General features: G+C 40.1%; 1 protein-coding gene across 2 annotated transcripts; it reads right to left on the bottom strand.

The window, feature by feature from the left end:
* Positions 1-1,768: 1,768 nt before the first annotated feature.
* Positions 1,769-27,212, bottom strand: OPRK1 (opioid receptor kappa 1). Of its 2 annotated transcripts, none has more exons than XM_067553872.1 (3): positions 26,953-27,212; positions 6,561-6,913; positions 1,769-2,301 (listed from the first exon to the last, which is right to left on the bottom strand). In XM_067553872.1, exons 1-3 carry the CDS (start codon positions 27,207-27,209, stop codon positions 1,769-1,771), a joined length of 1,143 nt encoding a protein of 380 aa, XP_067409973.1. In that variant the 5' UTR covers positions 27,210-27,212. The 2 variants fall into 2 exon arrangements, with proteins under 2 accessions (XP_067409973.1, XP_067409972.1); XM_067553871.1 differs by having other exon boundaries at positions 1,769-2,291; positions 6,557-6,913; positions 26,953-27,209.
* Between the last annotated feature and the right edge of the window lie 506 nt (positions 27,213-27,718).

Raw genomic sequence — 27,718 nt, 5'->3', positions numbered from 1 at the left:
AGGTCCCTAAAGTTAGGATCCTAAATGCTTAAGTGCCTAAATAAGTAGCATGGATTTCAAAAGTGCTGAGTACCCAGCAGTCTATGGGGAGCAGGGGGTGCTCTGCACTCACTAAGGTACCTAAAGATGAACTTAGGTGCCTATATTTAGGCATCCGTTAATGAAAATATTGGCATGTGTATCTTTATTGAAAAATCGTACATGTCTACTTGGAGTTAACAGGTATCTTAACGCACCAACAAAACAGCCTCCGATTGAATTGCACTGTAAACTACGATGGAGGACCTAATAACTTTTCTATGAGTGATGAAAATTATCAAACAGTTGGTGTTCACCTGGTGTCTAATTCTGTTCCCAATGAACACAGCAGGAAAAGTCCCATTAATTTCAGCAGGAGGAAGTTTACTATTCTAGATGGTATGGTTGTTCCAGTAGTTAAAAGCACAGGAGCAGGAGACTGAAGTTCTGTAATTTAGTCTCAGTTCTGCCATAAACTTACTTTATAACTTTGGGAAAGTCACTTAACTTCTCTTGGCTTCCCCACCTTTATTGAAAAATGGAGGTAGTACTCCTTACGCTATTTATAGGAGTGTTTTGAAGCTAACTGTACAGTGTGACTCAATATGCAGTGAAAGCTTTCTCTAGTCAGTACCATAGTGTGTATTTTTAAATACAATTGACTCTCATTTCCTTAATTTTGAGAGGTACACTTGAATCAGTTTGATTTTTGTGTTAGTTTACTACATTTTTAGTAACCAGTCCGCATATACTTGCTTTGCTTTTTAAAATATGCTTACATGGTCTATATGTCAAAGACAGCTAAAATAATATTAATTTTAGGCAGGCTTGTTTGGTCTTTTACTGTATATAAATATTGAAATTGATTTCAATTGTTGGGTCTTGTATTATAAATGTTATACTTTTTTTTCAACAATTTAGTGACGTCAAGAATCCTTTGAATTCTCCTAGTATTTTGCTGCAAAACAAGTTGTTGAAAGGCGTAGGGTAACACCCATACTCAATAGATATACATCATTTTGGAGAATCACATATAAAAACAGTAAGCATTGTATGTGCTAAAATAGATTAAGGATTATCTTTAAATCTTGATTTTGTTTTAAACATTGCAAAGTTTTCACAATACACAGACACAATAAAGTCATTTTGTTCTGAAGGCAGATCATGCTTAAACTGGATCTCCACAGTACAGACAAACGTATGTTATTTCACACAAAATAGTTAATGAGAATTTTGATAGCTCTGCCATGTTCTGTAGGCTAAGTATTGATACTGTTCATTCTAAAGCAGCAAAATAAGTTAAGACACCATCTTTTTGTTTCTGAAGCAAACAGATTTAGGTCAAAGCAGAGTTTCTGCAATAACTTGGTTTAGTGTTATCACCAAATGTTGCTTTGTATAGACGGTTGGTGGCAGACAGGTACTATAAGAACAGTTCAATTTTTTTCTTGTCCAGAGTCACCTCATACGGTATGAAGCTCTTCCTCTCTTGCTGGAAGTGGGTATTTTACTACCTGCTCAGATCCATTGCAAATGTAGTTCCAAAATCTGGCAGACAGAGTCTACTTTTTTCATTGAGCTTATTTTGGGAGATTCCCTGTCATAAGCAATTAACATATTTTAGTTCAAACTCTGAGAATTCCTAAATCTTATCAAAATTGTCTCAAACCACAGTGGTTATTTGCGTTAGTCCAAGATCATTTGATTCTCCTCTGCCTCGAGGACAGTAAGATGACATCTCCACGACTAGTCATACTGGCTTGTTTGTCCCATCCACTTCCCTTATGTAAGCAGGATCTTGAACTGTGTTTCTGACTCTGCTGGTGCTTTGCCTGTCCATCCTCATCTTAAAGGGAAAGCAGAAGTCCTTGAAACAGCGCTTGAAGTTTTCATCCAAAAAAGCATAAAGGATAGGATTTAGACTGCTGTTGGTGTAACCCAAAGCAATACAGAAATAATAGCTGGAGATTGCTGCAGTGCTGTGGGGCACATCCCCTAGTGCCTCAACCAGCACAAAAATGTGAATGGGAGTCCAACAGATAATGAAAACTGCCACAACTACAAGAACCAGTCTGGTGATACGGCGAAGGTTCCGGTCTTTTTCTCGAGACCCTGAGAGAAGTCGTACGCTCTTCAAGCGCAGGATCATCAGGGTATAGCAAACAATGATAATGAGAACTGGGATAACAAACGCAAAGACGAAGACGCAGATTTTCATGAAGGTGTCCCACCACACATAATCAGTGTCTGGAAACTGCAAAGAACATTCAGTACTACCAGTATCTATAAATGGCAGAGGCAAGAAGAAGAAGAAAATTGCTTTATTATTAGATATTCCAATCTATAGCTGTAGTTCAGTTTAAGCTTGCAAAAATGATTACCATGTAATGTGATACAAATAAATGGAGTTATCATTAAATCACTCAAATAATTGCTTTCAGTTGCCATTGAAACTGATTTTCCACTGCTGTCTTTCAGGATTGGTTGGAGGGCTTTTTTAAATGTGTTATATTACACACAACCTTCAGTGCACAACAGAGGCATAAAACCTACAGAGGCACAAAAATATAATCTATTGAGATGGACAGAACAGTTGTTAGGCTCTGGATCTGTTTCATTTAAGGCCATGTTCCATGCAATGGCAAACCATGCAGGTTTTGCAACTGGGAAAGGGGCGATGGGTTATTGGTAGTGGCTGGAGGCCTCATACTCACCTGCCATTTATGGTTCCTGTCCCACAGGAATAGGTCTGGCTCTTCACTCCAGCCATTGCAGTTTTGTGCGTGGTGCCGCAGCACCATTCAGGTTTGGCCCAGCCACCTCTCCAACATAAAAGACGGGCAACCAGGCCAAATTTTAAAAAATGACATTGTGACCTGGAGCACAGGGTCTCAGTGCCATTCAGGTTTAACCTGGCCACATCTCCATCATGACAGAGGTTTGGCTTGGCCAAATTTGAGCGAGTAGTGTTGTGACATTGCACATGGGATTGCAGCTCCACACAACCCAGTGTACCATGTCACAGCACCTGAAGTGGGGAGCTGGGCAGGACTGTTGCCAGGTGAGTGTGGGGTGAACTCAATCTCCAGCCTGGTGTGAAAGCTGACACTCATGCATCTAAAAGCCAGCGGGAGAGGGGGAAGAGCTATTTATTAGCTCCACCATTGGTTCAACTGAATTGAAATCTTGTAGCTGTTTTCATGCTATTTCAACCCAAAAAAGGGTAGATTTCTGCCATCCTGAATGGTGGAAATCTCATGAGGTTAGTTGATCTCATGAGATTTCTGTCATAGTGAGACAATTTAGCAATGAGACAATTTGTTTGCGCATGTGTGTTCCCATAGGCTTTCTTCACTGCAAACACTAAACAGTCTAAGTGCTGCATTCTCTTGGTAATAAAATACTTTTAAAATGAATCATAGTTAAAGCAAACTAGTATACACAGGGTCTAACTGAGCTGCTCTTTTTGCAGATCACTTCATTGAGAATTCTGTCTGAGTAGGGACTGCAGGATTTGGCCCACAGAAATCAGTTCGCTTCTGTTCTTGCTGTAATACTACGAATGGGGGGGGTCATATGTTGACATTTGATTTTATGTTCTAGTCGTATTTCATCATACAGGAGGATTGTAGTCAGTGTGATATTCTTGGGTTCACTTGCTTACCTCATGTAGTATTCCATCATATAAACCAAGCACAAAGAAAAACAAAACACAAGATAAATGGCAAATCAAGACAAAGAGTCAGATTTACCACTAATGTTACTGGGCATTTTTCTTTATGATTGGTAGTTTGGCTTTCATTCCTGTCTGTGCATATTCATTTCCTTCATTGGAATCATTCTTCTTCTGCAAAATGTTAAGTTTTGGCATTTATTGGATCAGGATTTTAAAAGAGCCAAGATTCAATGTAGTATTTGTACACCATTGTTTCTTAACAACCTACAACAGACTATTCTTTAGAACTGGTCAGAGAAACTTTGATGGAACCATATTCTAACAAAATATGCAGTTCTGTCAAAATCAAAACACTTCATGAAATCAGGTTCATATTTTGCAAATTCATTTTTAAAAAAATGAAGAGAAAAGAGTTCTGACAGAAATTATTTATCTTGTATTATATATTCTATAATAGATATAAAAATAAACATATAAATATAAAATATTCAATTTAATGTTGTCAAATTTGTCAAATTTTGATTGAACTGAAACTACTTTTTTTTCAGAATTTTCCTTCATAGGAAATTTTGAAATTTTCAGGTTTTGTTCCAATTCTTAATGAAGCCAAATTTCAAAATCCTTTGTGAAACAGCACTTCCATTATCCTTTCAGCTTTAGTATTCACCAAAACTTTGATACTATATTGCATGTTCTTGCAAGATAAATTAAGGCAAATGTTTGATTTAGATGTCAACTCATTTCTTTTTGCACTCTCTCAACTTATAAATGTGACAGATTTATGGAGTCTGGGAACAAGTGTCTGCTAAAAAAAGTAAAATATAATCTCATTCTTGTGCAATGCAGTTAATGCATTTCCACAATATAGACCTCCTTCACTGTCTGTATTTAAAGAAAGAGCTGGCTTCTGTGGTTCCTCAAAGAAACAAGAAATGCAAAGGATAATCTGATACTAAATTTAGCTTTAATTTAAAAAAAAAAAAATTCTTGCCCTTCTCTTTGTAGAGAAAGAGCAAAATGATGTTAAAACAATCACTATCCTTGAAAACATGTCACTGCATTTCCTAATGATCTGAGACTCTTCACAATTCCCTCATAACCACAAAGGCTGTCAGTGGGGGCTCTGGAAAACCATAGAAGTCCCTGGATTTTTTATTTTGAAGCAGTATCACAGTTAATAAATTATTGTGAGGGGCACTGAGAATGCAGGTGGAAGTTAAATAATTCTTTATTCTTGGAAAAATGCTAAGACTGGCCCTGTTTAAAGGCTACAGCACAAAAGTTACTTAATGTTATTAGATTCTCATACAAAAGATTTTAAACTCATTCATTAGCGTTGTATAGCACGTGATTTACATTTTGAGAGAAATGTTGCTTCTATTTTACTTTCATACTAAAAATTTCCTGTTAACCCAAATGATCTTAAAAATGTTTTTCTTTTTTTCTTTTTTTTTTTTTGTTCTGGCACAAAACAAATTTCAAAGTCATGAAACTCCTTCCAAAACAAAAAATCCAGTTCCTGCACACTTGCAATTATTAACTTAACAAAATCTATAAGAGCAACATTTGGAAAATACTCAGTCTACTCATTTCCTTTTTCATGTTTCTATGCATTTGAGATGAGTTTTGTTCATGTGAATTTCAAAGCTGCCATTTTCAGACATTTTAACTTCTATAAAGTCAAAGTCTTCTAGGTTGGAAATTTAAAGAGCAGGTAATACCAATGACTAATCAAATTAGCTTTGAATATATACAGAGAATAGTTTAATAAGAACACGTACATTATCAGTAATCCACATTCCTTTAATCTTAAATTAAGAGTTATTTCAATTACTCAAAAAAGTGCAGAATATTGTACCTTGCTGTGGATTTCGGTTCAGTACTTTCTCCTACATTTTTTAATTAGATAATAAGAAACTTTTGGAAGTGACTAAGATTCCATGTTAGCAAATATATTTTATTAAAATATTTGAGATATCTTGCTCAAGGCCCTCACAATGGCAGAGAAATGACTAAGAAAAATAATCCTGGCAAATGACCCACACCCACATACTGTAGAGGAAGGTGAATAAACCCTCTGATCACTGCCAGACTCAACTGGGGGAAAATTCCTTCCTGACCCCACATATGGCTATCAGTTAGCCCTGAGCATGTGAGCAAGGACCAGCCAGCCAGGCACCTGAGAGAGAGAATGCTCAGTGCCACCTCAGAGTCTTGCCTCCCCCATTCCATCTGATCCCAAAGGCCCATGTCCCGTGTCCAATCATGGCCATCCCTGCTGTTTCAGAGGAAGGAGATTTAAAAAAACCCAGAATATATGGGCTGGGGAGGGGGCCTGGCCTCCTTCAGGTGGCCGCTAAAACCTTGAAGGATGAGTTTTTAGGAACATAAGACATAAACCGGAAGTGAGCCCCAGGGCTGTTGAACCCTACCCCTACCACCACAAGAAACCTCAACATACAATTGCACTCATAAATTTGTCCATCAATCTCTTAAAACTGATGAAGTTGTTTACCACCACAGATCCTATTGTACTAGAACCTTGCCCCCTCTGATAGCTAGAAACCATTTTCTAATTTCCAGCCTGAATTTGTTCATGGCTAGTGTGCAGGATCAGGGCCTTGGAAGAGACTAGAGTTCCACTTTTTTTTTTTTTTTAAGAGATTGGTCCAGCCGCAAAGGAGAAACTCTATTGAGATCAGACATAACAAACTTATGTTGCAGGAAGAAACTACTGGAAAATACACTGTTGGGAATAATCCTGCATTGGGAGAACTAGATGGGTTAGATGATCTAAGAGAATAATATTTTATATTATTTTAGAAACAAAAGAATTTGAGTTTAAGTGATCAAGATTTATGCTCACCTTCCCTGACTTTGGTACCTCCAAGGACAATGGCAGATATACCAACGGATGAGGACAATAGCCAGATACAGATATTGATTATCTTTGCCTTGAGAGGAGTGCGGAAGTCCAGGGCTTTCACGGGGTGACACACAGCAATGTATCGATCAACACTCATCATGGTCAATGTGAATATGCTGGTAAACATGTTATAATAGTCAATTGAAATAACTGTTTTACACAGCACATCCCCAAAGGGCCAAGAGTTCATCAGGTATTCAGTGCTTTGGAAAGGCATAGTAGTGGTAACTAAAGCGTCTGCCATAGCCAGATTGAAAATATAGATGTTGGTTGCTGTCTTCATCTTTGTATACCTGAAGTACAAGCAAAATAAATCTTTATTATAGCAACACATTCACATATGAAGGTAGCGTATTAGGGAAACTGCTGTAACTATGCTTTGGACAAAAATGCAAGCATGTTCAGGACTCTGGAATTATATTAAACACATTTCATTTAGTCTCTCAGATGTATTGCTGGTGCTGCATTACCAATTAGGTTTACTTGCCAGAGGCAGAAATGAATTTTTGAGTCATTTTAATGGGATCATGTAAATTAGTTAAGCCATTTAAAAAAAAAAATGCTAGGTTTAGTTTCATCCTCTAAAATCCAGTTACAAATAACTGAGACTATAACTTGCTTCCTTTGCAAGCGATAGAAAATTCTAGCAGTTCCTTTCCTTACAAGCATCTGTGAGTATATCTACATTGCAACAAAAGACTCACAGCACAGCCACAGCTGGCCGAAGTCAGTTGATTCAGGCTTGTGGGGCTCAAGCTGCAGGGCTAAAAGTTTCAGGAGACATTCGGGCTTGGGCTGGAGCCCAGCCTTTGAAACCCCGTGAGAGAGTTGGGACTCAGAGCCCAGCTCCAGCCTGAGCTGGAATGTCTACACTGCAATTTTTAGCCCCACAGCCTGAGCCCCCTGAACCTGAGTCAATGAACCAGACTCTGAATTTCTGTGCCATGGTTTTCTTTATTTCAGCGTAGACTTACCCTGACTGTCTGTTGTAGGACTTTTTTAAAGGAAGTAATTGGTATCCTCGTCTCACCATGTTATGGTAGGAATAAATCATTAATCATTACTCTTGCAGGCCCAAATCCTCAGCTGGGGTAAATTAGCATCTCTCCATTGATTTCACTGGAGCTATGCCAGTTTACAATAGCTGAGTGGCCCATAAAGTGTTGAATAAGATGCCTGTCATAACAGTATTTTCTCTATATTAAAGTAAAACTGATATGTGATTTCTTTGTGTAACACTGATTAAGAAATGTGGCCTGCAATCACATGCAAAACTATGGGGGCCACATTTTCAGCAGTGGGCCCTTAAAGTTTCAGAGGTGGCACACAACAGCATATTGATCAGTTCTCATCATTGTCAATGTGAATATGCTAATAAACAATAGTCAGGCACTATTATTCCAGGGCAATTGTGATCTTGTTGATTGTACCAGAGACTGGGTCTCAGGAAACCTGGGTCTGCTTTTGACTCTACTACTTTTCTTTTAGAGAGTCCTTTTTCTCTATAGACCTGAAATTATTATGAGTCACCAGAACTTTTCCTTGTTCACATATGTTCTATTCACAGATCTCAAATGTACGTGCAAAGAGGCATCTCTGTGCCTAGCTACCTGTTTGGGTTTCTAATGACTTGATTTGTACCTGGAAATATAGGATTTGGGGGACACCACACAATTTGTGGTGATAACACAGCCACTTACAGCTGAAATATTAATTTTTAATATAAAAAGAAATGTACAAAGTCTAGCAATTAGCAGCCTTTCATGATGCACTTGACTTCCCACAAGTACTCCCTCAAGCTAAGGCTTAGGGGGCATTTTGGCCCCCTGATCAGTGTCTAAGCAGGTTGCAGAAGCTGGTGACTTTCACAGATCCCCTGCCCTATGGGCAATCAGACTGTTTACTGCTGTGCAAAGACCCTCCTAGATTTGAACAAGAAGTGGTCTTTTCCAGTAGTCTCCTGAACCTGTAAGTAAAGGGAGCAACAACCCAGAAATGCTAGTGACCTTGGGTGAGAGGAAGGCACCTGGCTTCATTGTAGCCTAGCAATGACCTATACTTTACGGTTATATTGTAGAGGCGCTGGTAGCAGTTGCCTAACACTTTCCAATGTAGAGGATTCTTGTGACTTTTTCTCTGTCATCCTTGTTGACAAGGGGCCTTTGATACACAGCAGGGGGAATCCCCCTGAGCTACAAAAGTGCCTTTTCTTTATCCCATGAAATGCCATTCAGATTTGGCTGAGATATAAAGTGTTAAAATTGCCATTTTCCATTCGCTCACTTGCATCCCCCAGAAAGTCTGGCAACCTGCCAAAGTCACTGAACATTCCAGAGTTGGGCTCCTGTCTCCACCAAAGAGCCCACACTGCACTGGGAATGCCTGAGAGCTGTGGGAGCAGACAGCGGGGGGCCGGGGAGTCAGCCAGACAACCTAAGCACCCCCTTAACCCTTAAGTCTCAACCCACCACGTGGCCCCAGTGGCTTATTCTCCTTCCACCCCCTGAAGTTCTCCCAACACCAGGAGCAGGAGGAAGATACTTGAGGGGAAAGAGGAGGAGAGAGAGAAAGCGAGTGAGTGAGAGAGCCCAGCACCTTGTCCCTTTTCGTTATATGCTTTTTGCTTTATTGATGTCATAAGATAAGTCATCAGCAAAAACATGGAATGGAATAGGTTCATTTTCATTGCTGTGACTGTTGGCTGGTTAGATCCAGAAATGCTTCTGTCAGCAGTCTGGTTGGAGTCTGATTTGGAGTCAGACAGCTTCTTGGGAAGACATTTGGAGAGAATTAGTAACTGTGCTGTGGAAGCAACTAGCAAGATAAAGCACTGTGCTGAATCAGTTTTCAAAAAATCACATACTGCTTGTACTCTCCAACACAAGACAGAAGAGTGAACAGACATCTGGTTGACTAGTTGTCCTCTCTCTTCCCCCTGTTTCTTTATGACTTCAGACGATGGAAGCCAGTATTATATGGGAAGCCTGGTTTTCCAAGTACCCTGCACTTGTACATGGTGAAAGTTTTGACTTAAAACCTTAGAATGTTTTCCTTAAAATAAATAAAAAAAAGCTCAGGGATGCAGCAGAAAATTAAAATTATTGATCCAATAGTTTAACTTCAGCTGTGAGGAAAATATCAGTATTTGTTTTAAAATGTCAAGTAAGGGACTAAGAGCAGAGTTGGATTTGATGCAGCATATATAAGATGACTCACATTTACTGAGTATCTTTGAGCTAAAATTCTCAAAGAACTTTAAGAAAATATTTATAAACTATGGAACATGTTTTAGCCCTCAGTCTTTGTACAATCCCCACCCGCTTCCCCCATTAATGTTAGTGGAAGTTCTGTGCACAGAAAGAGGGTCAAATGTAGCCCATTATATAATGGGAAAATGTAACAGCATGGCAATTTCAACAATCCTACATAAAAGTGAAAGGCTCCTCCCTTCATTCAGTCTAAGATCACGTGTTAGAAGCTTGTATGAAGATGCAGAATAATTTCTGCTGTTTTATGCTAGTAGGTAGATCTTGGTATCTCCACCTAGCATCTAGAGGGATATCTGAAGCCTCTCTGGTACTAACACACCTGGAAGCAATAGAGATATCCCGCAGGAAAACTTTTGGCTTAAATTTATGTTTGGATGTTATTGTTTAAGTTACCAAACCCCAGGATCTTGAGTACGTCTACTTTGTAAGCAACAGAGTGGAAATGTCATTTGTCTGCTTACAAATTATGGGCAAAATTCTGAAAAGCATCTGAGGATATGTCTACACTGTCAGCTCCATAGGGATTGATGCAGTGGGATCGATTGAGCAGGCTGTGAATACCTGCTCAATCAATCCCAGGAGTTCTCTCCAGTCAACATGATTAATCCACCTCCCAAAAGGAGTAAGGCTGTGTCGACCAGAGGGCATCGCCCGTCGATGCAGCACAGTGAAGACACTGCAGTACGGCAATGTAAATAAGTTAACGGGAGTACGTTGTAAGTAAGTTGACCATCAGTGGCAATGTAAACCAGGCCTTAGTGACTTTCAGTAGCTAAGGCCTACTAACCTCCAATGACTTTAAATGAACTTTGGCTCCTAAGTCAATTAGGCATTTTTGAAAAAACTTCCCCCACTTCTTATTGCACCCATCATTGTAGTGCACTCACTTCTGCAGTAGTATGTAGCAGCTATTTAACAGGGCACAGCAACACTTACACATTAGTTCAAGACAGTGAGTACGGAGGAAAAATCACAACTAATGTAAACCTACAGGGAAATTTGAGGTTTGGTAGGCACAGTGTTATTAACAAATTGGTACATATTCCAGAAAAATATCAATATATGATACCAATTTGTAAGGATTATTTGACAATAGTATTGCAATTAGTGACTAAAAGGATGAGGATTTAGAAATTATTGTATTGTAGTTTTCAATTAAAGCTAAAAAGGTGGCTCAAAATCATTTTTCATCCAGACGTTACTTTCATAAAATAACATTTTCAGGCTGAAATGATCCATTTCAATATGAAATGAATTTGTTTCGCAAGTATGACAAATATGCTACAACAACATTCCACAATAGTGGTTAATATCTGAAATACAAATTCATTAAATAGAATGAGGCATAGCAAAGAAGTGGTATGGGAGGACAGCTGTCTCAGTGAATTAAAACATACAAAAACAAATGTCAAGTATCTCTATAAGCTACAAATGGATGTTATCTTGCTAGGCTCCCCTGTGTGAAACTCCCATGGATAGCAGCAACAAGTGTAGTTCCAAGGACAAGGGGCATAACTGGGAAAGGCCCCAGATCTCAAGGTGGTATTCAGGATAAACTCAATGTCAAACTGAATCAGAGCATAGTGAAAGACTGGGGACATATGGTGGTCAATCAAGTAGAATGGATCTGATGTCTTTACAGTCTTAAAAGTCATTAAAAAAAAGGTTTAAGTCAATATGTAACTTAACACAAAGCCAGTGTACAGTGTAAAAATCAGTACTTAGCATCCTTCACATTCACATTTTAGGTCATGTGTTATCACCACATTCTGAATTCATGGCAGTTTAGACTTTGTAGTAGACAGGGTCCCCAGAAAACAAATTCATACTTTAATAGTAATAATTACTGTTGTTATCACACAAATTTCAGAGTTGCCTGTCATGGAATTAGTTTTAATATAATAATTATAGGCTAAGATTTTAAAAAACAATTGCCTAAAGCTAGATTCTTATCTCTATCTAGGGCACATAAATAGGTGGCTTGATTTTCAAGAGTGGCAGGTGCCCGAGAGTTCCTACTGAAATCAGTGGTTGCTGCTGGGTGCACAGCACTTCTAAAAAAATCAAGCCACTTATTTAGGTGCCTAAATATGAACTTAGGAGCAAAAATTTAGATGCTCATTTTTAAAATTTTGGCCATAATGTTTACTTCTGTTTATTATAAATATTATTGTAACTAGTTAAAATTTCATACAAAAATGTTATTAAAATATTAAACAGGAATTGCAACAGGTTTTTTAAATGGGTCAGTTTCCTTGCAACATCAATGCTGGTTGAATCCTCTACAGGGAGTCAACCTGGGAACTCTGGATCAAAAAAGCATGAACCTCAACTGCTTCAGCTAAAGGACTGGATCTAATAGCTCAAATGGAATAATAGACTCAAACCTGTAGATATGGTTTAGCCCTTGAGGAGGACAAAGAGCCCTTGAGGAGGACAAAGAGCTTGGTATGAGATATACGTACCCCTGACTGGGAAATTCATCCCAAAGTTCAAAGGTCCACACAAGTTAAAATCCTTATATGGGTCTCCATTTATAACTACACTCCTTACTGAGATGTCTTTGGGGAATTGAACTCAGGACCTCAAATTTGAGTGTCCACTGCTTGAACTAAAGAGCTACATCTGTAAAGTCAAGGGCAGGAAAAGACTCATAAAATTCTTACTATGGTCTAGTGGGGTTTTGTTGCAGAACACCATCACCTCCTTCAGGATGTGCCAGTGTTTCTGGGACAAAAGTTACTAGTTTCTGCCTGGCAGTTTGTGAAGAACCAGGTGCTTTGTATGCTTCAGTGTTGGTCCAACAAGGAGGAACTGTGTTATTTCCCCTGTCTCTTTCTTTACAAGGGCTGTGGCATCTGAAGGGCTAGATAATGGTTACCTCTGAAAATCCTGGCTAGTGGCAGCCAACTCTTATTAGGGGAACTGCGTTTGTCAGGGTGGTTCTGTGGGAGAGAAATAGGGGGAAAAATTCAATACACACTCATGGGGAAACATACCTTCAGTCTGGCTTCTGTCTTACAGTGGAAATAAAAGAGAGTATTCGCAGCTGACATTGGGTATGTTCCATCTGATAATTGTGTAGCTGAAAATATGGGCACATGAGAGTTGCATCTTAGATGGCATTCTATTAATGCTCACCGGGGTATCAGGGAGCATTAGGAGTAGTGAGGGGAAGATGCTAGACATCACAGAAGTTGTGAGAAATAAAAATCACACTAGAAGACATGCACCTGCCATCGGTATTTATCTGTGAAGAGCTCGTGCATGAGGGTGGTCTCAAGTCTCCCTGGAATGTTGATGGTCTGAATAGGCTAGAGCTCTCATGTCTCCTCTTGAGAGCGAGTATGTGGGATCTACCTCTTGCCGCTACACATTCTTCTATCTTCTTCACCTCACTGTTGCATACCACCCACTTCTTAATATCCTCCAGCACAGGCTTTCCTTATGGGACTCTTCAGGGTTTGGTCTGAAGTGGCAGGCATAGCACTCCTGGGTCATTTGCGTTGAAACTCAGATCTTCTCTGGAGACAAATTAGCCTTCCTCTTCTGGACAGTGTTTGAAAAGCCTTTTATTCTAGGACTACCTCTAGATAGAGGTCCTGACATCCCAAGAGCAACTGATTCTCATATTCACTGAGCATCAACTTAGAGATTTAAAAAATCCTGTCTGGGGTGAGGAAATTCAATGTTTGAATAGCTGATTGTAATGTAAAATGTTGTACTGGGCCAGAACTGAACATCCACCCCCACACACTCTCTATTGCACACCATGAACCAGCACTGGTGGACACCTTTCCCTTCTGAAATGCCCTTAGCCGTCATTATGGCTAAGTCTACCTGAAAAATCAAGTAGTATCTGAAAGCATAATTCAGTGAGTGTATTTAATCTGTCTGGGGCAGATTCTGGGGTCTGGCTAAGCTCTACGTGGTACAGATGTGAGGAAAGCAATGGTGGATGTACAGGACCTCCCCATCCTTGTGGATGCTGGGGGACAATCTGGCCCTCCACAAGCCCCAGGACTGCTTTATTTAGTGCTGACTTGTAATGGCCTCCTAGGGCCTTACAAGTTTGCCAGAGGTCCGGCCATCTCCCCTTTCCTCCCCAGCACTCTTTCATACCAGAACAGCACAAAGAAGATTTAGCTGGGACAGGAACTGACCTTTGTGTTTAGAATTAAATGTTGCCATTTCCCATTTTTATTCCTGATTAGTGCTGACCTCCTAGGATCCCTTTCCTCTATTTGAGACTGCTATTCTACATTGCAACTCCCTCCCCATTCCTGCTCCCTTCAGATCATATGGGAAGACACTTTCAGAGAAAGCAGTTTCATAATCTGCCTCCCTCTCTTATGATTCTGTGTGGAAAATGCAGTTATCAGCCAAGAAACGCAGCCTCACCGGGTTTGGGCTGTGCCAGAAATTACTTGACATGGTCAAGATGGGGCTATGAGAGAAATGGAGCCAAAAGAATAAGTAGATGAAGTGGTAAATATTTGGCCCTCATCTTTTTTAATCAGTATGCTGCTGGGACTCTACACAGTCTTTCACACACTCGATGAGTTAGGTTTTCTCCAATACTCAGCCCAGATTTGGAGGAAAACTTTCTCCAACAGAGCTCGATGACTCTTTTCAGCCTGATTCTATTATCCCTTTAACTATTATTCCCACATCTTTCCAGTCCACACAGAAATGGGATTCCATCCAAGAATGGTTCCTCACAAAAAATTAATTTTAGAAGGAAAAGTTGGGCTTTATGAAGCATCTGTCCATGGGCACAACCCATGGAAGCAGCTATGTAAAACAATCCCAAATCAGCTGCTGTTATCCTTGATAGCTGAAGAGAAGGTGGGACAGATGAAAGAGGAAGGGAGAAGGAGAAAATTGAATCAGCTGCTGAGTGGCAGATCATTGATCCTGATTTTGAACTGTCTGCAGACTTCTGGTATCAAAAGAACAAATATTTTCATGAGCAAATACTCCAGACGAGTGCCCATGTTCCTTGCCAGTTCCTGGCATTGTCTGCTCCCACCACATGACACTATCCCTCTCCAAGTGGTGGTAAGAGGACATATTCTTTTGAATAGTTCCAGTGAATATTTTGGAGGGCTTCTATAAAAGCTACTGAAGAGCATCTCTGTTATGGTGAGGAATGCACTGATGACTTCTGGGGGGATGATTAGCTATAGGTTTTGTCTGTCTCTCTCAACATGCAAGTGCAACATGTGTCACTGTATGGCCTACCTAGCAAACAGGCAACATTCCTCCCTTTTCCAATTCCAATAAAAATCATTTAGCAAAGGGCATTTATGTAATAATAGAGAGGATGCTCACCATTGTCCAGGGGTTCTTGATCCCAAAGCAGCAATTCGAGGACTCTTCTGCATCTCTTCCACAAAATTTGTGACAAAATACTTTGAAGACATTAAGCATTTCTGATGAAGCATGTAAGAATTAAGAAAAGTACACTATGGACATTTTCCTACACTCACAACAAACCATGTGCCACATAGAGGAAAACAATTAATTCTGCAGTGCCTCCAGGCAGCAGGAAACTCAGCTGTAAGATACACAGTAAAACAGAGTGCCAGCAAACTGTTATCATATCAGGCACTAGTTCCTGTACACTCAACTTCTGACCAACTAGCCCTCGGTGCCTGTGCACTCCACTATGTGATTGGTAATTTAGGCCACAATTTTCAATGCCGGCTCTTGTGTCCAACTTGAGATTTTCAGAGGGGCTGAGCGTCTGAAGCTGTGCATTTAACTTGTAGTCAGATTTTTTCAGAATAGGCACTTAAAAGTACCTTTGAAAATACCCAACCAAAACTACATAGAGATATCTATGCTCCTATCTACCAGCCTCACTGTATAATGGCTAGGTTTTGAAAATCCACCAGCACGTGCTGTGACAAATTGGAAATCCTGACTGTACCACTTCTGAACTGTAAATGATTGTATGAAATTGTATCATGAACTTACTATGTAATGGAAAGCCTGTCATGTATGTGGATTGACACTGTTAGCAGGGTTGTGTCATGTCTCTGCCAGGCCAGAAACAGTGATGAACAATCAGCACTCAACAAAGTAGAACACCTTCGGACAATAGGTTTGATCTACATGGGACAAGACACTTCCTTCTCTTGTCTGACGGCGGAAGAGTAATGAAAAAGTACCGAAAGGCAGAACTGAAGAAGCAGGTGACCCCGGAGGAGTCTATAAAGAGACTCACAGGGGAGATCTGAGGAAGAGCCATTTTGCATCAGATTAAGATGAGAGAAATCACTGCAGGGCCAGGGGCAGCAAGGGGCGGAGGACCCTGCCCACGAACTTAACTGATAGAACGCAGACGATTCCCCCAAGGATTTCCAAGGGAATGGTGGGCTAGTGATAGGCATTGCATTTAGGATGGTTTATTGTTTTGTATGTCCTGTACTCCCCTGTGCTGTACATGATTATATATAAAGAGCATAAAAATGTTAGGCTGTCAAAGTGTGTGTGTGCTGATTGCATCACACTGGCGCATGCTCCTGAGAGAGGGAAACTGTAAACCAGAAGCTTCACACCGTTGGGATGGAATGCTGGGAAAGGCGTGTGTTTAAGTCTTGGGAAGTCTGGGGTCAGTGCTGCACCCAGAATGGCTAGGCTGCTGAACAGTGGGTGCCAACACTCAGACTGGGGAGGAGCCAGATCAAAGGTGCAAGCCCTGGGAGTTTGCCTAAGGACCCCAGGATTGGGGCAGCGGCTGAACTCCATTCAAACTCCAGGACTTGGAACTCAGCTGAGGATCCAGAGCACAGTGCCTTGAATTCCTTTCACAGCAGTCCTAATGGATGGCCAGGAAGGGATACTCGCTAAGATCAGTGGCACATGCATTCAGCAGCATTGCACTGGTCTCTGGGACAAGCAGGCATTTTAGTGCACAGGGTGACGCACAATTTGTGAAAACTCATGCTCCTAAAAAAATCATAGACTCTTTAACGTGCCTGCAGAAAAGTCAGAGCTTGAATTTTAAATGACTTATCTGAACAGTCTAAATAGTAAACTGCATGAAACTCATTTTACCTGCCTGGAGGATGAAAGGCTGAACCTGACTAGATTTTAACCTCTGGCTCCAGGACCCATATTCCAAATATGGCGTTTAGAGTAGTAAACAAACTTTTGCAGCAGGGCCATAAAGTTCCATTGTGCCTCTGTTTACTGTCTCCCTCATTTCCTTTTTAAATTAATTTCTTTCTGTGCAGAAAACACTTTTGTCAAACAGTCCCTGTCCCTATCCTCATTCAACGTATATGCCCTAAGAATCAAACTCTTTTTCCTTGCCCAAGTTTCTTCTCTCAAAGCTAACTCAGTTGGTGCACTCATGTCTGCCAGTGGGCTGACAACTGATGCACATGTTTGCTGGGCGGCGTACTGTCATTCCCACACACCTCTCCAATTCAGTCAATGAGAGTGTTAGTAAATGGGGTGTTAGCTTTGCTTTAAACAATAAGACCATAGGCTGCATACCCCTGTTAGGTAAATAAAAAAGAATTATCCCCATTTTATAGATGGGAAAACAGACACAGAGAAGTTAAGTAATTTGCCATGGAGAACTTGTCAAAAATTTTCCAGCAGAAAAAATATATATTGGAAAATGTCATTTATCAAAACTTTCCATGGCAACATGTCAATTTCAACAAATTTTTTCAGTAAGGTCAACCTTGTTGGAATGGAACATCTTGATTTTTCATTTCAAAATGATTTTTGTTTCAAATTTTATATGCAATTATAAATTGTAATAGAATATAACAATTTTAAAAGACAAAACTGGAAGAAAACGTTTCAATTTCGTCGCAATGGCATGTTTCAATTGACCAGGAATTAATCGCTTTTAAAGTTTTTTAATGGAAAAATTCCAAGATTTGTTTTCTTTCCAATGCAGAATTACAAAATATTGGCATTTCCAAACTGAAAGTCCAAGTGTCACCTAGTTCTGCCTAGCAGTCAGTGGTTTCAGCCTTAAACAAAAATATGGGAGACTTGGTTCAAGAGCCTGCTCCACCGCAGACTTCCTATGTGCCTGTGGGCAAGTAATTTAGCCTCTCTGGGCCACAATTTCCCATCTGTAAAATGGGATTAATAGCACTTCCTTACATCCTTGGGGTGTTGTGAGGATGAATACTTTACAGATTGTCAGATTCTAGGTAATGATGGCCGTATAAATGCTATAGATCAGTGGTTCTCAACTAGTGGTACGTATATCCCTGGGAGTACGCAGACATCTTCCAGAGGGTGCATCCACTCATCTAGATATTTGCCTACTTTTACAAAAGGCTACGTAAAAAGTACTAGCGAATTCAGTACAAACTGAATCATCATATTGACAGTGACTTGTTTATGCTGCTCTATATACTATACACTGAAATGTAAGTACAATATTTATATTCCAATTTATTTATTTCATAATTATATGTCAAAAACGAGAACATCAGCAATTTTTCAGTAATAGTGGCCTGTGACACTTTTGTATTTTTATGTCTGATTTTGTAAACAAATTAGTTTTTAAGTGAGATGAAACTTGAGGGTACGCAAGACAAATTAGACTCCTGAAGGGGAACAATAGTCTGGAAAGGTTGAGAGACACTACTTTAGATAAACAGAGGTTCAGAGCTAGCAGATAAAATATAAGCCTAGTACTCCATAGACTTCAGTTCTGATATGGACTTCCATGTAACCTTTGGCAAGTTAATGAAAGTACAAAAAAGTAGTAAGAGACTGACAAGGGACAAAGAACATCTTTATAGTGATAGCACATACAGGTAATCTGAGAAAGAGTTGACTACGTTATGACATTTCTTTAATAGAATATTCCAGTTACACATAATGCCATTAAATTCAATGAATAGCAGAACGTGACACTTGCTTTCTTCTAAGACATTAGACAAACCAGACACACACAAACTCCTCTTTTCCCTTAGGAATGAATGCACGTAACTGTGACACAGCCTGTTGTTAAAACTGTTTTTAAACCTAGAGATTTATTCAGATCACTGGAGGTTTGCAAAATAATTGTAAAAGAAATACAGGATTGGCGCTTGATGACAGCAGTTCTTCCAAGTAGGTGACCTCCTGGAGCAATGAAGACAGAGTACACTGAATGTGAATGTGAATCCAGATTGAGTGAAAAGACAGGCACATAGCTCCCACAGTGGTTGTTACTAGTTGTATTACATTGTGATAGCAATTCCAAAGTTAATATTTTAACTCAGTTTTCATTACAAATATGTCTTTTCATCCCCGCTACTTGTCCCAAGAAAGCACCATTTTGCCTGAATATTTTACTGAGAAGTCCCTAGTCAGAGTAGAATTTGAAGGGGCAGGACAAGTTTTAGTTTAAAGGGACAAGTTCCTTTTTCATAGGAGATTTTAAAAATGTGTTTTTCATTTTAGAAGCATCTTCTAAGGTCTTTGATGTTGTCTTATCTCAAAAATGACTTGCTGTAGAAATTTAACATAGACCCTGATCCTCCAGACCTTTGTTCAGATGATTTATGTAGGCCTGGTCTGACATGAGCAATTGGACATGAGTGAGGCCTCATTTCTTGGGAGACAGGAATAAGAAGGTAAATGGATCAGTAGACTGGAAACAGAATGTCTGTACAAGCTAAGATAAAGGGGCACACCAAGGGAACCATTTACAATGTACAGGTTAACAATGGACAAAATAAGCCTGGAATATAAAATGAGGTAAAAAGTAAGTTGTGTACAGACAGTGCGTGGACAGAGTGTGCTGTACACGGATTGGTTCCTACAAAGTAACCAAGTCAATCCCAAAATGTGTGATGCAATGTATAATATATGCAGTGTAATGTGTACATTTAAATAAAGAAAGAGGTTTTCTGTGGAACGTTAGATATCTGGTAGGCCATATATCCAACCTCCTATGCTTCAGTTTAATCACAGTTTTGCTATATGCCAAATAAAAGAATCTAAGTGACAAGACTGGAGTAGAATGGAGTTCTTGGGGAACTGAGTAGAAGTCTCAGAAGAGCCACAACACAATGGTACAGTGAGTCGGAACCACTCCTCCGGAGCAGGAAACACATAGACCCCTTAGTGTAAGGGTCACAACCTAGCATTAAGGGAAATGGCATTGGAAGAGTTTAGAGGTTTAAATATGAGGCAGTTAGTACTACACTGAAAAAATGGGTTAAATCTAAGGACAAACGCTATGGACTTCCCAGAGAAGTATTCGGGGGAGACTGGAACCAGGTGAAGAAGGAACTCTAGAGAGTGGTATTAAAAAAAAGAATGCTTAGTAAAGCACAGCAGAGGTCTGTCAATATCATAAATAAATTGTAGAGCAGCAAAGGTCTGTTGAATGCCACTGAAATTTCCAAAATATAGGACCCATTGGCAGCCATGGAAAACATAGTATCTAAGGTTCTGTTTTTGTTTTGTTTTGCAAAGAAAGCCCAGATCAAGGCAGCAACAATTTTACAAGCATTATTTCTGAAGGGTAAAATTTTACAGACGAAATGTGCCACCCTGAGGGATGAATGCAAAAAGCACAAAGAACAAATCAGTGGGGAGGAAACAGACTAAACAGACAAGATTCCTGAGGGGATAGGGAGAAAATAGTGTCTGTTACTTATTTGCATAAATCCAAAGTAAAAAGCAGCCATCCTTCAAGGACTGTATTTAGTGAGTACAGTTTCCAGGCAAAGTGTATTAAGTTAAGGAATAAGTGCAAAAAACCATAAAAGGTAAGTTCAGAGCCACTGAAAAAAATTGGCTGAGAAATGTGTCACTTTGAAAAATAAGTAAGTGATTTAAGGAAAAAAGTCAGGAGCTTTTGCACAAATAGACATTGCAAAGCTCAGAGGAGACTAGATAGTTGGCCACTAGTGACAATAATAAAGCGTTAAAGAGGATGTTGAATGTGTTTTTAAAAAAAGACAGAGAATGGTTAGTTAAACCCAGTTATACCAAGTTAAACCCATTTATAGCAGTATAACTCAGTGCAGTCAGGCCTGATGAAATCCTTAGTAACCAAACAAATTATACAGAAAGGAATTAGGTGGTGACAACTACCACCACTATGCTCCCTGCTCCTTGCCCAGTTTATAGCCTTTCTAAGAGAATGGGCCCTTCCCAATTAATGTATCTGTAAATGATCATTTATGCTGGTTTATGCAGGCACAGGGACAATCTGAGTTAAATTATTTAACTACAGATGATTTAGTTAAAATCACTAAAAAGGAAATAGGGATTTCTATATGTCTTAACGGCTTCCAAATGGATTAGTAGGGATGTAATCTGGGCACAGAAAAGGGAGGCAATAATTTTAGTGCTAATTTAAAGGAAAATACAAATGAAACAGCAGCTGAAACTGCCTATCAGAAAAGTTTCTGCTGAGGCAAAAAGTAAGTTATGCATAGACAGAGCATGCTATCCAGGGATTGGTTCCTATAAAGTAACAAAGCCATTTTCAAAACGCGTGATGCTGAATAGAATTGCATGAGAAGGTAATGTCTAAATACATATAAAGGAACATGTTCTCTGTATAACTTTGAATGTGTGGTACACTCTATACTCACTCCTTACACTTGAGTCTAATCGACTTAGCATAGCTTTGCTGTATGCCACAAGCTGTGTTGCTGTACTAGCTGTATGCCAGATAAATTAACCCGAGTGATAGGAATGGAGCTGAACTGAGTTCTTAGGCAACTGAGTGAAAGGTCTTGGGGAGAACAACAATTTATAATGCCACCAAACTCTTATACAGCACTGTTCATCCATTGATCTCAAACCACTTTACACAGGAGGTAAAGATCATTAAACCCATTTTACAGGTGAGGAAACTAAGGTATAGGGAGTGAAATAATTTGCTGAGGTTTCCATAGCAGGTCAGTGGCAGAGCCAGAAATAGGATCCAGGTCTCTGGAGTAGAGCTGGGCAGATAATGGATTTTTCAGTTTGCTGGCAATTTTAAAGAGAAAATCAACAAATTTTAATTTTAGGTCAAACAAAAAATGACATTTTTTGATAAATTGAAAAGTCAAAATATTTCAAGGCGTAATGAAACATTTTGGTAATGTAAAAAGGAAACATTTTGTTTTGTTTCACCCTCAGGCATTCTGACAAAAGGAAAGGAAAGGATTCATAAAACGACTGGAGGAAAGGGAGAAGGTGATGTTACCACCCCTGCCCTCATAATCTTTAACCCAGTGGTTAGGGCACTTACCTGGGATTTGGAAGATCCCCAGTTCAAATCCCTGCTCTAGTGACTAATCATTTATAAAAAAGCAGAATAGCTTCAAGAGGAGAGATTGAGAAAGCCCCATGGCAGAATATCCTGTAGCCCAGTAATTAGGTGATTCTCCTGTAATGTAGGAAAACCACATTCAAATCCTTCCTTTTCATCATGCAGAAGAGGGAATGGAACCTGGTTCTCCCACAAGCCAACTGCATACCCCAAACTTTATAATGGACAAGGCTAAAGTGTCTGGGAGGGGGGCACTTCCTGTGCCTCAGTCATTTTATGAATCCTTTAGTTTGTTTTTGTCAAAACGAAAGTATAAAGGAAACATTTGGCTGAAATGAAATGTTTTGTTTCAACTTTACTGAAATATTTTGACTATTTTGGCTCAGTTGAAACTACTCGGCAAACTTGACATGAATTCACTAATAGTTTTAATTGACCTAAAACTGCATTTTTCAACTAACAAACTATTTGTCGAAAAATGTCACCCAGCTCTATTCCTGAGTCCTAATCCACCAAGCCTAATCCACTTCCCTTCCAGTAGTACCCCTGACTTCTTGATCCTTCTTCATTCTTCTACCTCATGTCTTCCCTCCTCCCCCTCCCAGGGATGGAGTGGTGGAGTTGGCGTTCTCCCTCTGCTAACCTCCCACCAATAGGGTAAGGGTCTTCCAATGGTGGTGAAGAATCTCTCTTTATTCTCCTATCTAGGTTCTCATATGGCTTTTGTGGCAGGGTCAGCCTCCCCAGCAGCCCTTGCCCACTGTCTCTCTCAGAACACCCAACCATGGGGCTGATAAACTTAAACAATAGTCCCAAAGGAGTGCTATCTCATAGAGTACTGACTCTCCGGACTTTCTTCCTGGAGGCCCAGCTTCTGCCCAAATCACTAAGCCTTAGGGCTGGTCTTCCTATCGTTTGTCCCCCAGTGTGGCTCCCCACAGGATGGATCCTTATTCCCAGTCTATCTCCAGGCAGTCTAACTGGGACTTAGCCCTCTCTAGAGCCTGTCACAGACATCTCCTTTTTTCTTACTGCCCTTTCCCTTCAGGGCCAGTCACCATTTGTGGCAAATGGTTTATCACCAAATGGTTCTCTGTCTTTTCGTCCAGTCACCAGTGACTGGACTTCACTTATTTTGTGCACTCCGTGCCCCCATCTCCCCATTGAATGTGATGTTATTGAGGTATCTTTATCCTCAACTTTCTGCTCCCAGTCTACTCCCTATAGTTATGGGTTTTCTCTTCACCCCTTCTTGATATTAGATACTTCCTTTTCTTCCACCTTTTTCTCCACTGTCCCTTCCTCATCTATTGAAGTGGAGATTCACTTCTCTTTCCCTCCCCACTGATTCTCACCACCTATCTCTTCTCCCCTTTTTTCTACAACCTCCCCTGTTGATGAGGGCCCACAACTGTAGGTGTGAGTTCTCATTTCTCCCCTTTCCCCATCCCCACCATCAGGGGGTTCTTTTATCTTCTCTCACTCTCTTCCCACAGAGTTTGAGGGTGGTTTCTCCCCCACTCTATCTTTGCCCCTTAGTTCTTTCTTTCCTTTCTCATTGTTATTCCTTGTCTTCATCCTCTCTTTTCCTCTTTGGTCCCATCTCCAAGGGGATGCAGTTCAGGAGTTCTCTTCTCATTCCTCCCTTTTCTCTTATGGGGGGGATGTAATCTCCAAGTGGGGACTTGCACTCTCTTCCCTTCCCTTCTCGGAAGAGGTAAACTTTATTTCCCTTCAGTGTTACTGTAGCCCTCTGTACCCAAGCAGAAGTCTGTGGAAAGTCTGCATTTACTGAGCAGGGGCCTAATCCAGGCCACCAGTCAGCGCAGACATTACAGGTCTAACTCAGGAGCAATGGCTATCTATTAGAGCTACCTAGAACATTTTTGACAAAACTTTGGGGCGTGGGTTTGTTGGTGGTGGTGGTGATGAAAAATGCCAAATGTCAAAAAACAAAATATTTCACAGATGCACAAAATTTGAATGAAATTTTTAATGAGAATGTTTCTCACGCACATGAGAGAGAGAGAGAGAGAGAGAAACCTGAACTTTTTGATCCAACACTGGACTTTTCAACAAAATTCCATTTCACTAAAACTTTTGAAAGTTTTTTATTTTGTTCCACATTGGAACAAAGACAAATTTCAAAGCCTCAGAAGTTTGCATGAAACAGAATGGACATTCTCTGGAGCGCTTGACGAGATATTCTTCCTCACTCAGCCATCCAGAAGGCTGGGGGAGAAGACAGCTAGCTGAGCAACGGCTCAGTTCCACCCGAGTCTGCTCATAAGCCAAGTAAGTCAGTCTTTCTGGGTCAGGAAAAGCAGTTGAAGAGACCCCTCCTTTTCTCTGAGGCATGAGCAAAAAACTGCTTTAACATCTCCAAAAGTGGTGAGGAGTAGGGCAGACCTGCCTACTGTACAACTTTTGGCTGGATTTTGGCTGGTTTCTCTAGCCCTCCAGACTGCTTTTCATTCCTTCTGTCCTTCTGCAGGTTCCCTGCTGCTTCTGTGGGTCTCCTGCATGTGCTTGCCGACTTTCGTAATTCTATCATGCGTCTCATGACATTAGGTGTCTTATTTAAAGTGCCACCTCATGTAGGCAACTGATTATCTGAGGAGCTCAGATTTCATTTTAAAAAAAAAGTAAGCCTAAATCTTCCCATCCCCCTGTTAATGCCTAGCAACAGTGCTGGTGTTAGGGAGGGAACAGCAGCACTACCCTAAGGGATTGTGGGGAGTAAAGAAAAGACAGTGAGGGACATCACATGAGTTTCCCACCTATCTGGGGAGTAAATAAAAGAGGAGCGACAGTGTGTCATCATCTTCCCCCTCAAAACTGCTGGGGGCAGTAGGGAAAGGAGAAGAATAAAGAAATGAAATGGCAGAGGGGAAATGACTCTCCCACACCACTTTCTCAAGAGCTTCCCACAGAGCTTGTGTTTGTGAAAAAAAGGATTTGTTGCAACATAGATATTTTTCACTGGATTATGAAAAATCAGATAGGGACACTCCATTCAACACCAACTGGAATATTTTCAATTAGGGTTTATATATTTTATATATTATAATCACATCAGAACATTTAAACCATTTGCCACAAAGAAATAAGGGGAAGGGAAGAGGGTAGATATTGTGAAAAATCTCAGGCTTTTTCCACTAGGAAATGTAGGTAGGGGAGATACAAACAGGAAAGAGCAACAAAAAAGCTAAGGGTGGAGAAAGGAAAAAAAAGCATAACTAACAGGGGATGCCAAAAAAAATCCCAGGACGAAAGAAATAGGAGAGAGATAAGAAATACACACAAGCCAGTACAATACATAGGAGTTTGCTTTCAGGGTTGATGCTCTGAGTTTAATTTGGCTGCCCATCTAGGTAAGTATCACCATTAGACTAACAGCTTAAAGAAGCTCTCAGCTTACCACTGGGGAAGGGGGGACGCGAGAGTATGTCAGGGAAAGACTCAGTTCTCTCAATACACTAGGGATTTTATTTCCTAGTGTATATAAAGAATGAGTAGATAGAGTAGGTAGGAATATAAAATTTGCTGCCTGACAATGCTGGAGCAAACCAATTATTTCACATTGACACCCAGGCATCTTAGCTACTGTGTTGATTTTTAAAGGGATTTTATTTTTATTTTCAAGGGACCTCACCCGACTGTAAGTGTACATTGTAAATAACAACTACATTGTCTTACACTGAACTTCAATCTTGAATCCATCTTGACATTTTTGCATCATTTTGGAATTGCTTGACCCACACCAAGCCAGTTTTGTTCACTAGAACCCTTTGAATTCATTTCAGCTTAATTTTCCTATATAAATCTTCTTTTAGTAAAGCATTAAAACACTCCAGAAAGTGAATTTCTCAGTGTTTATTTCAGGCTTCAAGTACATTATGAAGCAGGAGGCCAAAAGGTTGAGTGAGCTATAAACCTTTTGAACTGAAGCACATGATATACTTTGATACAGTAATTGCAAATGGAAATTATAAAAATAGACAGAAAAAGTCCTACCCTCATCATTTACTGAGGATTAAACATATACATCAATATACAAGTGTAAATAGGAGTGCATTTAAATGAGCTGTCTAGTGTGAAATACCAATTAGTGCAAATAAATATCTTTTTTGTCCTGTTATTTGGAATATGAAAAGCAACCCCTATCAGTGCTTACTTTGATTTCATCAGGACTAAAAGCAATCAAGGTGTTTAACCCTGGAAACTATCATAATAGCCTAATTTAAAGAAAAACTACTCCCATCTTTATATTCAGAATTTCCAAATTATTTATAATGTCTTTACCTTTTTTAAAAAGTCAGTAAAAGATAATATGATACTACAATAATGAAAATTGGAACCATAAACTATTCCCTTTTTTTATGTTGCCTGTCCCAGGAAAAGGATGCCTTGCGGAAGAAGTTTCCTTATTCTAGTTCATCTTTTTCTGTAACATTAACTGCTTCTGATCCCTAGGGGGGGCTCTATCCTCATATTTCCAGTACACAGCTAGGCAGCACCTCCTCTCCAGCAACACACAGGCTACAAAATTTATAACTTTCTAATCTGTTTCTCCTTTGGATTTCTAGTTGTATTCCCAGGCAAAAGTAAAAAATGCAAGTAGCTACCAACCAGAGTGAAAGCACTTGGACTCAGCTCAGACACTTCCCTATGGCTCCTAGGATATGCACCTTATATCCCTCAAAGAGCTTTCTCCCAACCCCTTCCCTTACATTCTTTCCAGTGGGGTATCACTTGAAGCCTCCTTAGTTTGGTACCCAGAAACCAGACAGTTCTCCCCAAGATCCCTTACCTTATGATGACAAACATGACCAGAGAGTTGCCCACCAAGCCAACCACAAAGACCACAGAGTAGACAGCAGTGATGATAATGGGGATAACTGGGGAAATGTTGGTGTTGTTCTGCTGCAAGTCTTCAAAGCCACCACTGGCATTGTTGCCATACTCGGCCCAGCCCAGGAGCCAACTGCTGCTGCTGGGGAGGAGGCAGGGGCCTGGAGAACAGGTGGAGCCTGGTTCCTCACGGAAAATATGTACTGGGGGCTCCATGCTTGCCAGAGAGGAGGATGGGACAAGGACAGAGACAGCAGAAGGCAAATATGCTAGAAAGAGAAGAGAGGGAATGAACACAATATGCAAACTTTCCATTCAAAGAGACCTGCATTTTGAAATCATGTGTGTGGAAGACAGGAGGGTCAGTGGTGGGGATGGGGAGGGGCTTTATTTTAATAAGCAGAGATTTAAATAAATCATATTTAAATAAATAAAATATTTTAAAATCTTTTTAATTGTTTAATGTACCAGGTAAGTGCTGGTAAATGCTCCATGAGATGCCTGCCTAAAGTTTTCGCCATTTACAGAGATTATACGTTAGGAACAAAACTGAAGAGAGACCTTAGCAATTTAGAAACAGCTCAGTTCCACTCCTCTACTTTCCCCCTCCCACCACATTTTTTAAGTCAAACAGTATCCTAATCTCTGGGTTTTCTTACCGCCTTGACTACAATGAAGAAGGAGGGGGGGAGGGGGAATCTACCCCCTTCACCACGACTGGGTGT

This window comes from Emydura macquarii, unplaced genomic scaffold, assembly GCF_026122565.2.
Source record: "Emydura macquarii macquarii isolate MOO-44397 ecotype Brisbane River unplaced genomic scaffold, CSIRO-AGI_Emac_v2 contig_1477, whole genome shotgun sequence".
Lineage (NCBI taxonomy): Eukaryota > Metazoa > Chordata > Testudines > Chelidae > Emydura > Emydura macquarii.
This window is presented reverse-complemented; position numbering and strand designations above follow the sequence as displayed.